The 14,393-nt window shown below is 41.9% G+C and overlaps 1 protein-coding gene across 3 annotated transcripts in view; it reads right to left on the reverse strand.

Moving 5' to 3' along the window:
- The window catches only part of nek7 (NIMA-related kinase 7), a 148,353-nt gene that overhangs the window by 89,256 nt on the left and 44,704 nt on the right, over window positions 1–14,393 (reverse strand). For all 3 annotated transcript variants that reach the window (XR_011916925.1, XM_072389206.1, XM_072389205.1), the window contains 2 exons: window positions 10,186–10,280; window positions 2,060–2,173 (listed from right to left, as the gene is read on the reverse strand). Coding sequence is in view for 2 of the 3 variants with exons in the window: in XM_072389206.1 (XP_072245307.1) it covers window positions 2,060–2,173; window positions 10,186–10,280 (209 nt within the window). In the remaining variant the exon portion in view is untranslated. The remainder of the gene's footprint in view (window positions 1–2,059; window positions 2,174–10,185; window positions 10,281–14,393) is intronic.

Here is a 14,393-nt window from a genome sequence, read left to right on the forward strand (position 1 = left end):
GAATTAGTCGCACAGAATGGAGATGGGGGAGCGCAGAGATGCAGATATGTAAAATATTCATGCACTTCTTTGCATGGTGAGTGGGGTGGGGGAGTGTCAGGTGGAGGGTGGGAGCTAGCGAATGAAGGAGTGGGGGGGGCATAGATGGAGATGGTTAAATGACACAACAAAGATGAGCAGCTGACAGTTTGCTGCCGATCCTTCAGGAGCATTGTTTACATCCAGACAGGCGCTGCAGGCACCCCCCTCATCTCCATTTCTCCATCGCCCTGTCTCTCGCTCTATCATTCCCACTTTCTTTCGCTTTGTCTTCCTTTCTCCAGGATGGGGGTGACATGTGGGGTAACGCTGAAGCTCAGAGTGGTGTGTGTGGAAAGATAGCTCTTGCAACAAAAATACACACGCACAATTTTCTTGCATGTACAAAAACAAAACAACAACCACAAAAAAGACACCAGTGAGGCTCACAATTAGCCTTTATCGGCCTAATGGAGTAAACGTCATGGTATAATTACAGCTTCTCTCAGCAGGGTTTACTATTTGACTAAAGGAACAAGAATATGAACAGGCCTTTCAAATCTACCACAGTGAACTTTGTAGAGGGGAAAGCTATCAAACTGTGGAAATGCAAAGTTGGCAGAGCGGTTTCTAAGTTTTTTTTGTGGATTTAATTTACAGGATATGACACCATTCTACGTGTACATGGGAGGAGATGGTGTGTGCGAACTCTAAACCAATGTCCATACACAGACTGGGAGAGCTTTGAAAAAGGGAAAATGGCATATAACCACATGGTTATGTTAACAAGACAGATACAATTATCACATTTACATTTTGGTATAAACCCAACAGGTGCAGTGGAAACGCTGCAACCACACCAATCACAACTTATATGTGCATCCTTTTGATGTGTAGTTATGTTTCTAGCTTTGGGGTATAATACAAAGCTAAACTGTCCACTCTGTATTGATCTGAAGAGTAAGTATGAATCAGCCAAGTTTCAATGAGCCACACACTCCTCTGCCACCATTTGTGAGAAATGGAGGAAGAAATTCACAGAAATTCCAAAAGATCAGCTGCACGGTTTATAAAAAAAGGTTAGCTGGGATGCATTTGAATTCAGAAACCAAAAATATTTTGTCACGTAATTTTATCTAATTTTGTTTAATTGATGGTGGACGGATGGTCAATGCTAAAAACTTTTGATCATTTTGCGCTTTCAGTTCTGCGGCTGCTGGATTTACACACAAACACTGAGAAACATTTAGACTTTGCCTTTAATCAGAGAAAAAATGTCTTCCCCTGGGCATCATATAATAAAAAATGAGTTGCCCTAGTTGATAATGAAAATCAGAGTTAGCGGAGGCTAAAATACGAACAATCAAACAAATGTAATAACTTTCAATGGGCCTATGACAAAGTTATCGTGAAGACACCTGCAGTCCATCTCCGTGTGTATTTAGTCAGTCCGAGGTTTGCGTGTATGAGCATTTGACTTAATATGTTTGAGAGAAAGGGATAGGGAAAAAGACACACAAACCCAAAGCCATGCAAATTCATACTCATGCCAATGGTAATCAGCAGTAAGACGATCTTTAGCCACAGTCTGACCACATTTCATTTTTGTGCACGGTAACTCTTCACAGAATTACACAAGATGATTTAACGTTAATTTAGGGAAACATGACTCTCGCCCATTTAGTTTAACCCTGATCTCGAGCATGACTGCATGCTTTTGATATGTTCATTTAATTTTCAAACGGTTCAAATCATTGCCAAGCTTTTGATCACACAGTAACATCATACACCGTACTGCAGCTCATAGAGATGGGCAGATTCCACTCGCATACAAAGAAAAAATAAGAAAATGATCAAAAACAAAATCAGAAAAATCAGGCATAGAAAGAGAAGCCAATGTTATAAGCCCTCTGCTTAAAACAGCAGTTCAGTTATGGGTTTGTCCTGTTTGTTTAAAGGTTTTTAGGAGTAAACACTCCTGTTAAAACCAAACTTTGAGGCATAGCAGTGTAAGCCAACTGAAAACACTAGCAGTACTTACCTCTTCTGAGTAGTGATCTGAAGGAAGAGGGGGGTAGTCACACTGTTCTATCTTCTTGCAAAGGGAGTAGAGGTTCATCTTATCCCCATAGAAGGGACTCTGTAAGGCTGCCATCTAAAGTACGAAGATGTAAAAAAATAGAGAAAAGGGCGGGGGGGAGGAGAGGGCATAAGACTGCGCAGATAAAAAGGAAGTAAAACACCTAATCAAACTCTCAACAGGTGGCACACAGAGGACACTCCAGTGTGTGTTACCAGCAGTGGCTATACAGTTTACTGCTCCTGAAGTGAAAATCTCACATGTATGGTAATAGTGTCAGAAACAAATGTGTTTTGTGCACTTCTGTACAATTCTGTACAGCCAAAAAAAAAAGTTTAGTTTATGCTGCTTTCCTTGAGCACTCTGGCCCTCTTTAAAACTACTTCAATAAGCTACGACTGAAAAAGAGAGGAGAAATAGAGCTGAGAAAGACAGAAAGAGGGGCACGGGAGGAGAGGGGTTAAGGGATGCAGGAGGAAAGAATTTTTCGGTTTGCTGGAGCAGCAAGAAAACTGTATTTTCCAGAAAACAAATGCAAGCAAGCAGAGCAGAGAGGAGGGCAGGCGAGAACAGGGGAAAAGTCGAAGTTTGCTGCTGAGTGGAAACAGGTCAAGAGTCCTTTCTGCTTATACTGAGAATGGAAAACTAACGTGGCGTTTTTTTCCAAGGCTTATGGCTGACTCACTTCATATCATCTATGCAAGGCGAAACCCACAACAGGCCCGCATAAGAAGAACGCTGGAAGTTCAGATTGTTTATTTCAAGTACAGGGCTCTCAAAACAAATACTTGGCCATCATCATCGATAATAATTAAGTGCTAAGAGGTTATGGAGCTCCTTACGTCTTTCATGAACGATGGTTCTCACTAACTGTACCAACACAGCATGACTTGAGTATCTTTTATTAGGTGTTCCAAGGCAGTCTTATGGAAAAGGTTACACTATCAAATATATATACATACGATGTATGTGAAATCCATATTCGGATTCCGTGCCATGCACCTGCTCCGTAACCCTCTGCACTATAGCAAAAACAAAGTGTGCTCTTGATGAATGTGAAAACAGGGTTTAAGCCAACGAATAGGTACTGAATAGTTAGAACTTTGTTATGCTCAGACTGGCTATGCTAGCCGAAAATTCAAATGTTTCTCAACTTTGAATTTGTTGATTTGAATTTGTGGAGGGAATTAAAAGCAAACCGTCTCAAGGAGCTATAAAGGGGTGCATAAAAAAGGAGGAAAAGGATCAGAGGGCATGAGTGGGCAGAAGGAAATTATTTTTCAGCTGTCCTGGTATTGTTGTGGAGAGAGTTCAGTGTGTGTCTGACAGCGTGCTAATTGGAAGAGAGAAAGTAGATGAGGATGAATCCAAATAGAATTCTTACAGAATACAGGAGCTTAGTGACAATGTGCCATATTCTGTCAGGCAGCACATAAAGACAATATTTGTGTGAGTAGGACTAAAAGGAAAAAAGGCTGCAGAATAGAGGATCTGATGTAGCTCGAACAGGGCGACAGTCCTGAATGCACAGATTTTTACAACAACGTGGGACAAAACTGCTCATCACTCTTTTCTAATTGGTTGCTTACAGCCAATTCTTTCACTCTTGAAAGAATCCCTCTTGAGCTACTCATCAGCTCACCAGTAAAGATTACCAAAAATAGATTGCTAAGTGTACATTATTTCACTTTTATTGCAAGCCACTGGTACTGCCCCAAAAGTCCCCAGCACACAACCAGCTTGAACACAGCTTTATCATTTCTGTTTTCAATGACAGATGCGTCAAACGTTGATGGCGCAGAGACAGATCCATTCTTGTGTTCTACTGGACAGACTTTGACAGAGTCTCTGTCACAGCCTCCAGCGGGCAGTCAAGACGACAGCAGCAGAATCTCAGTGGGCCACCTCTCCTCCAGACATAATTTACCATCATGCATCCATTGGCACTCTTCACCAAACAGACACATTAATTCTCTGTAGCCTTACAAAACCACACAACAACATCAGGAAACAGAATCACCCTGTATCAATCCTTCTTCTTCCACTACTCCAAGCATCACTACTGAGGCTAGCACAGCGGGTGTTTGACAGTGATGAGATGCGTTTGGAATATGGATTTCCTGTGTGTGTCAGCAATGATACACTTCCATTAGTAATAAAGCCTCTTATCTGTGAGCTAAGAGTTCAAGTCTGATTTAACAGTGTTTTAAGATAATGAGACATGGTCAATTTCAGCGAAGCAAACTGAAATGACATCATCAATCACTGGAGACGACACTGACTGCATCTAAAGAAAGACACAGATAAATACAGTAAACGATGTTACACTAAATCTAATAATTAGAATTACAACAAAACAAAAAGAACACCTCGAGAAACTCATTAGACAGCGGAATAGATTTGAGTAAGAAAAAAAAGTGTCTTCATATTTAAATTAACAAGTAAAATTAATGTGTTTTTTTTTTTAAACAAGTGATAACGATCAGGATTTTTCCAACAGTTTCTAACACAGAGCACAAGACATGAAACACTTCATTTCAAAAGCCATCTACACACGTTAAATACAGTAGAACTTGTGCTATGATTAGTGGTACATCTCATGCAATCATACCATGAGCCAATCTCACAATTAACTGCAGCAGATGATACACAACATGCACGGAAACCATAGAAAGATGAGTTCTTTTCCACCAACATCAACAGCCATCTCATCTATTTCTGAACTGAATAACTTTCCAACATGTCAACAAGGCAAGATCGCTCTAAAATACAAAAAGAATTTAAAAAAAAGAGGAAGGTGCCAAATGGACACTGACTCTGCTGGCTTCCTTTAAAAAAAGACTTCTTGCTATAAAAGCCTATTTCAGTGTCTTGTTGATGTGGAAAATATTCCTAATTGCTTTGTAACAAACAAACGCAGTGCGTACAGTTTGAGGTATCTGTCCAAGTGTTTGTGTCCTCAAAAAAACAGAAACCGAGGAAAAAAAAAAAAGAAAACCAGGCAGCTACAGACACCAGGAGGCAAAGGGTTAAACAAGACCCCCTCGTATTTTCATGCATCTTCTGCTTTTGACAGATGAAAAATGTCAACTGTCCTGTTTGTATTTGGGAGTTTTTGCACTATTCATCTGCTTCATTAGTGCCTGCTGCTCCTAGCCCCTGACAGCTGCCGGCCCCCTGCTCTCAGCATGTACACACACACACACACACACACACACACACAAGCATAAAGATGCATACCCACACACACACACAAAAAAAAAAAACAACAACCGCACACTTGCTCCCTTTTTCAGACTGTGTCGTTGCAACGGTTTAGATGATTGACTCACTTTCTGACCTCTGAGGCCCTGATGTGTGAGTGTGAAACCGTGCGCGTGCGTGTATGCTTCATTGATATTCGAGAGACATAGAAAGCACACGCATGCCTGCTGTCTGTCTAAGGGGTGTTAGCTGCTGGTGGCAGAACACACACATCCTTCTCAACCACACACATGCACACAAATGTACACTTCTGTATTTGAGAGGACACTCACGGACATAATGCATATTCCCCGACACCCCTCCTTAACTTCAATCAGCCCAACTAAATACCTAACCAGTAACCATTACCTGAACCTAATTCTAACCTTGGCCCTAAAACCAAATCTTAATCTGATCGCTTTGAAGTAGCACCACAATGGGAGAGAGTTACAGTCATCGGCTATTTGTCCAACAGCGCTCATATTTGTGTGAACATCCCAATAAGCTACATCAAACTTCACCTTCACAGCAACATGATGTTAAACTCTCATTCGCTGGGTGCTAATGAGGCAGGTAGAGGAGAGCAATATCAGCATTTCTGGAATATTTTAGGATAAGTGATGATGACAGTAAATCAGACTGCAAACAATGCTTAGTCAAGAAGAGGAGATGAAAATAACTCACTAAAGGTCTATCCAAGTGTGAGATTGGAAAAATAGTCAGCACTTCCTGTGTCCACAGCTCACATCGGCCCTCTCAAAGACACACATACACTCCCTCCTTTGTTCTACTGCTCTTCATTTGGCCAAGTTATGCCCCCCCCCCCCATCCTGCCACAGCATGTAAAGCTAGCATAGTTTTAAACATCTAGATGCGGCCTTCAATTTTAATTAACATGGATACTATTCTCTCACTCCAGCCTCTCTCCCTGTACACCAATTAGAAGGAGCAGAGAGAGGCAACTGTCACCCCCACCCCAACCTCCTTTATCCCTGGAGCCTTTACATTGTGGCACCAGTGGGCTTCTTACAACTTCTCACTTATTTATTCATAAAAATCCAACTATATATTTAGAGAACATCAAAATAGACACTTAAATATTAAGATATTGGACATATAACAAACATATATATGTATAGTTTTCCATCTCATTCTGTCTCAAACAAGAGAATAATTGCCCTCAAATGTGAAGAGCATGACATTTTTATGTGCTCATTGATCCTTCATGAGGCTTTATGATGATATATTAATCAAGGCAAGAAGTCACAATGTTGGGACAGTCATTAGACATATACCTACACCCAGTGGAATCATCATTGCTCTACTTTAACACACTAAAAAGCGAAAAAAAGTAATAGATGTGTGAGTTGAAAGCACCAGATCTTTACAGGGGCCCGAACCTTTGAAGAAAATAGTTTAAGAATATTTTCTAATGTGTCAATCCAGCTGCAGCGGTATTTGAATTCTGACTTTTAATGGAATAGCTTAACATTTCTTATTGCATACTTCTTAACTTTAAAAAGATAAAAAAAAAATTAAATAGAAATAAACACAAATGAGCCATAAGGCGCCTATACAGCATGACGTTAAATCAGCTGTCGGGAATGCCATGAGCGTTCGTTTTCACCGTTGTCTTTTCAGTGAGCAAAGCATAGCCAGCAAACGACCATTTGCCTTTTTTTTGGACCATTGACTGATGGAAAGAGCAGTGATTGGCTGTTCGGTGTAGCTAATGAGTGCACAGAAAGAAGGGCGGCAGTGGTGACAGAAAGCAGACAATAACACACATCATCATCTCATTTATCATCGTCATCTCCCCAAAACAAGCAACAGCTTTCACAAAAAATGATGGAGTGAAGAAAAATCAAGACCAACTGATAAATATAATTTAATATAACGAGACCGGATTTGTAGGAAATTTCCAAAAAACGCGAAGGAAACTTTCCTTTGTATACGTGTTTTCCCTTTGTTGATTAAAATGTACATACCTCCGCCCCCTTCTGTGGTGGAGAGTTACATCTTCCAATACAGGTGCAAGTCGTAGATCTACATCAAAGCTATAGTCTCAAAGCTCCAAATTTTAGCTGTTCTTAAGTCATCTCAATGTAAGGCAAGGAATGTAGATGTTAATGCAAGGATAACAAAAAGCAGCTCACTTTAAGGACTCTACAGACCGAAAACTACTGGGGCAGGTCATCACATGCAAACAGCAGCTGCTGAGAACCCTGTTTTTTGGGGTCTCATAAAACCTACAGCAAAAAAGAAGCGGGGGGTGGGGGGGGGGGGGGGGGGGGGGGGTGTGTGAATGAGGCAGGAGACATGGGCACAGTCAGCGGTATGGATGGCTGGGCTCCATAAAGGAAGGAGACACATTCCAGTAAAGCTTTTTAAGATATTATCCTCCTCTAAACCTTTTACCAAACACAGGAAGCACAACAAGCAGGCGACCAGCAATGTGTGCGTAAAATACCTTTTCTTTACAGGAAACAGATTTAGTGTGTGAGAGTCACTAATCCAAGTATGAGGTGGTACTGACAACACGAGGAGACTGCTGTCTCACTGACAGGCGTGTGACCAAACCCTGATGCACCCTCCTGGTCTCCATGGGAGACAACCCAGGTGAACAGCGCTGTTTACCACACTACAGTGGGTTTGGGTGAAGGGCACAGGGTCAGTTGAAGTAATGAGGTTGGACATGAAGAGAAAGGGATCAAACAGAATGGGAGATGAAGATGGACGTAGACACAATGACCAGGTATTGACAGGCACACCCTTTGGACCTCAACTCAACCCCCGGGCATAAGAATGAAAAATGCATGCTCTCTCAAACGGAGCCGTTTCATACATAAGGAACCAAACTCCCAGAGATAAAAAACACAAGCATCCGTTGATGCGAAAACACACCTAAGAACCAGCACAATCGTCATCCTCTTCTGTATGTTCAGAGTGAAATCAATGAGAGCCAAAGGGACCTCATGCGAACTTTCTATGTGAATTCCACAAGCCTGAAGGTTAAGTGAGGAAAAGGCAGCGTAAAGCAGAGGGGAACATAAGAGAGTGTTCTGAGAAAGAGATAAGTTTCCTGACACTGAATGCACTGTGGAGCTCTCTTACCAAGAAAACGAATGCAGGAGCCTGCTCTTCAAAGGGAATATGCATGGCGTGGTGAGCACTGCTCTGGTAACAATAAGGTTGTAAAATCTTTATCTCCACAGGCTTCTTGCACGGCTCACCTTGACCCGATGGCTGGAGTTCCGTCTCTGCTCTTGTATCTCGAACAATTTCTCTCTGAATGAACACCCCCCAACTTCCACTTCACTCCAGCAATCCATAACCCTGGTCTCGCTATTTGTTATTCTCACTTTCCACTTCTTCTCCTTTTCCCCATCTCTGGCCTTCTATCTCCTTTCGCTTCACTCTCATATGACTTGTATTGCCTGTGCCCTTAGCCTTTTCCAGCTCCCGATATAGATTCTTAAACTTTTTCACCTTACATCTTTATTCTATGCCTTTTGACCTCCTCAGGGAGCAACAAGCCTCATCTATTTTCATCACTTTTGCTCTCCAGATCTCTCCTTGCTCCCCCTGGCCTCCATCTACCTTTTTCACGATTACATCCAGATTGAAACTGTGATGTGAAAATGTATAAAAGATCAATGCATTGTGCACTAATAAAAACAGTGAAATAATTCTCAGGCTGCACATGCAGATCTATAAGTTTCTAAACAGAATTTAATCAAAATATCAAAACCAGACTGAGTGAAAACAAAACCCACCTTGACAAACCAACCAGATTAATGAGGCCTTCATCAAGTAAAATCTCTCGGGCCGTCGTACATATACAATCGTGACATATGCACAACTAAACAACAAGAGTACTCTAACACAGCAATCTGGTTTTTATTCACAGTAAAAGTAGCATCTTCCATATAAACACACAGCGCACATAAAATGTACTTGGAACCAGCAGCACCCACTGTTTTTCAGCCAACCATAGCCACGCATTGCCGCAGTGCATTGTGGGGAACAAATTAGCATGAAGGACTGTGGTTTCTGAGCAACCATGACCTGCAGGCAGAGTTCCAACTTCTTCTTTGCACGTTCTGCACCTCTATGCCTGAGGCGCAGTAGAGAAGGTGTACTCAGTGGTGCGTTGAAATGCAGCCCAAATGATCAGCAACTCAGGGGAATTGGAAGAGAAGAGGGGAGGAAAATGTGGGCATTTCCTTAGCCGACAGTGTTTCTGAATTTCTCTGTGTAGTAGGTGTACATGAAAGATGGCAAGGAGCAATGTCAGATTGCTATCATCCATGTCTATCACTGCTCTGCTTCTCACTCTTGCCTCTTTGTTCCCTCTGCTGTGTGGTCTCCTCGTGGGCTTGTCTGCACTCAGTGTGGTCTACAACAGAGCCCTGCGGTGTTTAGCTCCTGACTAATCAAACTAGTCAGTGTCACTGCGCGGTCTTATCTAAAACACATGGCCATGTCAGTTCTCTTCATTCTGCAGCTTTTCAATGTTCAGCAGGTTCAGAGTTTAAACAACATTAACTCAAAGAGTCTTGAGGCCCAAGCTCAGACGGGCAACAGATTAGAAGAGAAGATGATGATAACGACATGTGACAGATGATCTGAACACATCATTACAATGACTTTTAGTTGTAAACGTGAATAAAAAAATAACTGTTGTGGAGTGGAAGTCTTAAAAGTACGAGGACGTGTGTATATTTGTGCCATTAAATTTGGGATTAAGAAGGGTTTGTTTGTTCAAGTGTGCCTCTGAACCTCAGGTCACTCCCACCTTTGACTGCAAGGTGACACTGTGTGCACATATTCCTCCAGCTTACCTCGTAGAGCAGGCATCCTAGTGACCAGATATCAGATTTGAAGTTGTAGCCATTTTCATGTATCCTCTCCGGTGACATGTAGTAAGGGGTACCCACTGGAACACAAAGGGAGGGAGGAGAAGGAGGATTGAAGGGCGAGAAGGGGGACATAAAGAAATAGATGTAGAAACGGAGAGAAGAACAAAGGGTGATTTAGCATTAACATTTTGCATTGACAAATCACGCTTTCCCCACAAAGACGTGAGAAATGGAGGTGTAGACCTAGAAGTGGGACACCGCACCACAAAAAAGGCACCTCTAAAGTGTTTCAACTTTTGTTCATTCAAAATAAAGTTGAATAAGATGACATGTAATATGGTTAGACATCATCATACCTACTCAAACCACAAGAGCAATTGCACCAGTACTACAAAGTTGCACACACATGTGCAAAAAAACCACCCCCGCACAAACAAAATATACATAAATCACTTTTGATTAGCGGAGTTCAGTAATGATCTGAAACAGTAGTCAGAGAATACGCTCTGGGAGCAGCACTGGAGCCGACCCGTTTCTGGTTCTGGTTTTGAAACTCAAGAATCCCAAACTGCCATGGCGAATGGCAGAGCTCCAGAAAATCATACCAACTGGACAGAAAGAGGAGCCACAGCACAGCATCACATCCATGACACACTGCAGGAAGCTCATGAGATTTTTTTGGTTGGTTTTTTTTTAGCCGAGTTTCACTGGCTGCTTTTATCATCTGCTTTCTGTTTATTGTGATTTGCCATGTAAAAGTCCATCAAGCAAATCCAGCAGAGGATTTTTATTGATCACATATGGTTAAAAGATGGAAATTTCACCAGCAGTCTTTCAAACCTGTGCTGAGAAGCTCTCAGACCATACTTACTTCACATTCTAGCAGACAATCGTGTAAATGGAGGCTCATTGATAGAAGAAGATAAAAGCGACACAAGTGCTGCAGTTTGTAAATTATCACCTTTTCTTGCTTCCTTTAGTATCCTTATCTATGGTGCTATAATATTTGAGTGTTCGCTCATTTATTACTTAAAAGTCTACTTATTCACTTGATAGAAATGCAGTGCGAGCAATGTATCCTCAGAGCTATTTTCCAGCCTCACATCTAGCTAAAGTTCCTAAGCTCCAGTCCACTCAAACAGGAAGCCAGACCCATAGCTATCACCTAAGTCAGCGACATGTATTTTTGTTTGTTTCTTTCTTTCATATAACCCAGTTTTTGTTCTGAGTGCATTGGGGGGTGGGAGAGAGCCATGGGAGGAAAGGGAGTTTTTATGGATGGCAACTGGTAGCTTTTGGGTTTACAATTCACCAAAGAAGAGAGCTGGGAATGTGAACGCAGCTCTCAAGTGGAGGGAACTCAGGAGGAAAGTCAGCTTACATGAAAATGGTGGGGAAAAGCCATAACTGCACATTCCCTCACGATACCAACATGTGCACATGCACACACAAAATCTCCAGAGCCATTCTGCACATTAGCAGGTGCAAAGAAGCTCAAATAACGTAATTACAATTAATACAACTTTAATAGTGGGGGGCATTAGAGACAAAGTCTACAGCACTTTTAATTTTGGTGCAGATCTAATTGGGTTGCGAAAACATGCTTTTATCTTAAAGGTGTTATTTTGAATAATGAAGTGTTACCTGTCATTCTAAAAATATTTAGCATCTACAGCAGCAGAGAAGAAGCAAAAGAGCAAGTGGAAGAATACAGGATACTGGGGACTGCTGTTTTAATTGGTCATCAAGTTGGTATTGTGATCTATATGCCTTCTTCTGTTTGAGTGTGTGTGTAAATGAGTGTGTGAGTGCTGTGAGGTCTCATGGTGCAGTCTGAACAGGCTCCCCTAACATTCATTATTAGTTGATTAAAAGAATCAGGCTCTCTTATGCTAATAGTTGCATAAAAAAGGAAGCAACGCAGGGCTCGGGCTCCTTCAGCGAGCTGAATTAAGGGCACATTACTTATTCATGCAAATAAATTGAAAGTCATGTTGGGATTGATTTCCATTATTGTGAATAGTAAAGACAACACCATTTTCTCTGCATAACAGCATAAGGTTTGTAGAATGGGAGGTGAAATGCCATCCACTACAAAGAACTCCACGCTAAGCCCATGCTGACTGACAGCAAAATGAACAAAAAACTTCCCTACTAACTCTTTCAACCAAAAGCTCTCACAGTTTCCCTTAATAAACCTGCTCTCGTCTGTGCTCCATTACTAGTTAAACATTTCAGTATTTTGAAAAGGCTATGATTGGGAGTTTAGAAACCTCTGCTCCATCATGTTGTCCAGATGAGACAAAATGCTGAGCCAGACTGGATTGTCTTGATATGATACCTGCATTTTGCCCACAATTCAAATATGCTTCTAGATGTCCATCTGAGCCCTCACCTCCGGTTTGTCTCTTCTGTTCCTCTCTTTCTGCTCCCGATTCCCTTCCTTAACTTTATAAGTTTTGATATACATTTTTATAACATCACCCAACTCTAATGTGCCTTGCTGCTTTTCCCCAGTGCCCATCGTTAACGCCTTCCTCATTACAGGTGTTAATTGCCGGTATATTACATTACTTATTACAACCACTTGGCAGTAACACGTAGTAAGTTGTTCAATCCTGTAATGACTGCATTAGCTTTCATGTTGCTTTAACTCAGTCTTTTTCATACTTGTGTGCATCGTCACCAGTCATGTGCCTGACAATATGCATCTGGGCGAGCTCTCAGCTAATTTTTGTTCATTTGCAGAATTATGTGCCTCCGTGTGTGTGTGTGTGTGTGTGTGTGTGTGTGTACATTTGAACTCATATGAAAGTGCATGTGAACATCTTTGTACGGAGGTATATCTGTATATGAGACAAAAAGATTTAGTCTCTCACTGTGTGCAGAGTGATTTGGAGAAAAAGTGTGTGTATGTGTGTATGTGTTGGTCTGTGGACTGCAGAGCAGCTGAGTTGAAAGCCTTGAAGCTGACAGGCTGTATGCCTGGACCTCCATCTCAGCTCCACCACCCCACTCCTCTGTTCAGCTGGGTGGCTTGGCTCATTACATGCCCACACGATTGCCTACACACACACACAGTCCCAATGGCTATCTTTGTGAGGTCACTCTTTGACATAATGCATTTTCTAGTTCCTTACCCTGACCTTAGCCATCTCAGCTACTTGACTAATCACAACCTTCACCTAAACCCGAACCCTCACAGTAAAACTAAGTCTTATTCTCCATGTCGTTTGAAGCAGACAAAATGTCCTCACTTTTCCAAAATATCCTCAACGACATTCTCTCCTCTTACCCCGCTCCTTTTAACTTCTTTCTTTCGCCATCTTGTTTTTTTCCTCTTTTTTTTTGTCAATGTCACACTCCTTTCTTGCACCCGATACAGTCTACATTTCTTTCTCTGTTTCTTTGTCACCCATTCTTCTTTTCCTTTTGCTCTTTTCCTTTTGTGACATATTGCTTTCCTCTTTCCTCCTTCATTTCACTCTGCCGTCTTCTCGTTTTCTCGCACCTTCTCCATCTCTCTCCTTCACCCACACCGCTTTCTTTCTTTAACTAAAAGTCAAAGCACCGGAGGGAGGGACAGCAGGGAGGAGAGGTGACGACAAGTAAGGCACAGATACAGCAGCAGGAGAGAGGGAGAGGTGACAGAAAAGATCTGTTATTTGAAACACACAGCAAGAAATGTCAAGGGGAAAGCCCAAGGAGAGGGGCCAAGCATGCTGCACCCTGAGTCCTTTATGTCAGCTGGTCACGGTAACCTGCAGGTGTCTGAATATCATAAATGATTACTTGCACGCATTCATCACGATTTTATGGCAAACACTAGGAGAAAACTGTGGCAAACTCTCAAAAATGCATCCAACTTCTTCAGAAAACTGTGTTTTAAGTGCACTGAATCTTTATGTAATTCAAAGCTTTTGTTAATTGGAAGTTCATGAAAGCCTTTTAGAAAGCATGAACCTGTGCACTGTGTGGTATATGGCGCTGCACTGACTCCCTTGTGCAGTTAATCTGAGGAGGTAACCACAATGGCTTCAGATTAACGCTGAACACCTTGACCTGTGTCTGACAGGCTGCCGGTCCTCTGTCAGCCTAAAGAGGGTGCTGTGGACTCAGCTTTTAATGAGCAGTCACAGACGCTCTCACTCTGCTCTTCTGGCACTGCGGGATGTTTAGTTGATAGGAAC

The sequence above is a fragment of the Leuresthes tenuis genome, unplaced genomic scaffold (genome assembly GCF_036924035.1).
Source record: "Leuresthes tenuis unplaced genomic scaffold, fLeuTen1.0.hap1 SCAF_7, whole genome shotgun sequence".
Classification (NCBI taxonomy): Eukaryota; Metazoa; Chordata; class Actinopteri; order Atheriniformes; family Atherinopsidae; genus Leuresthes; species Leuresthes tenuis.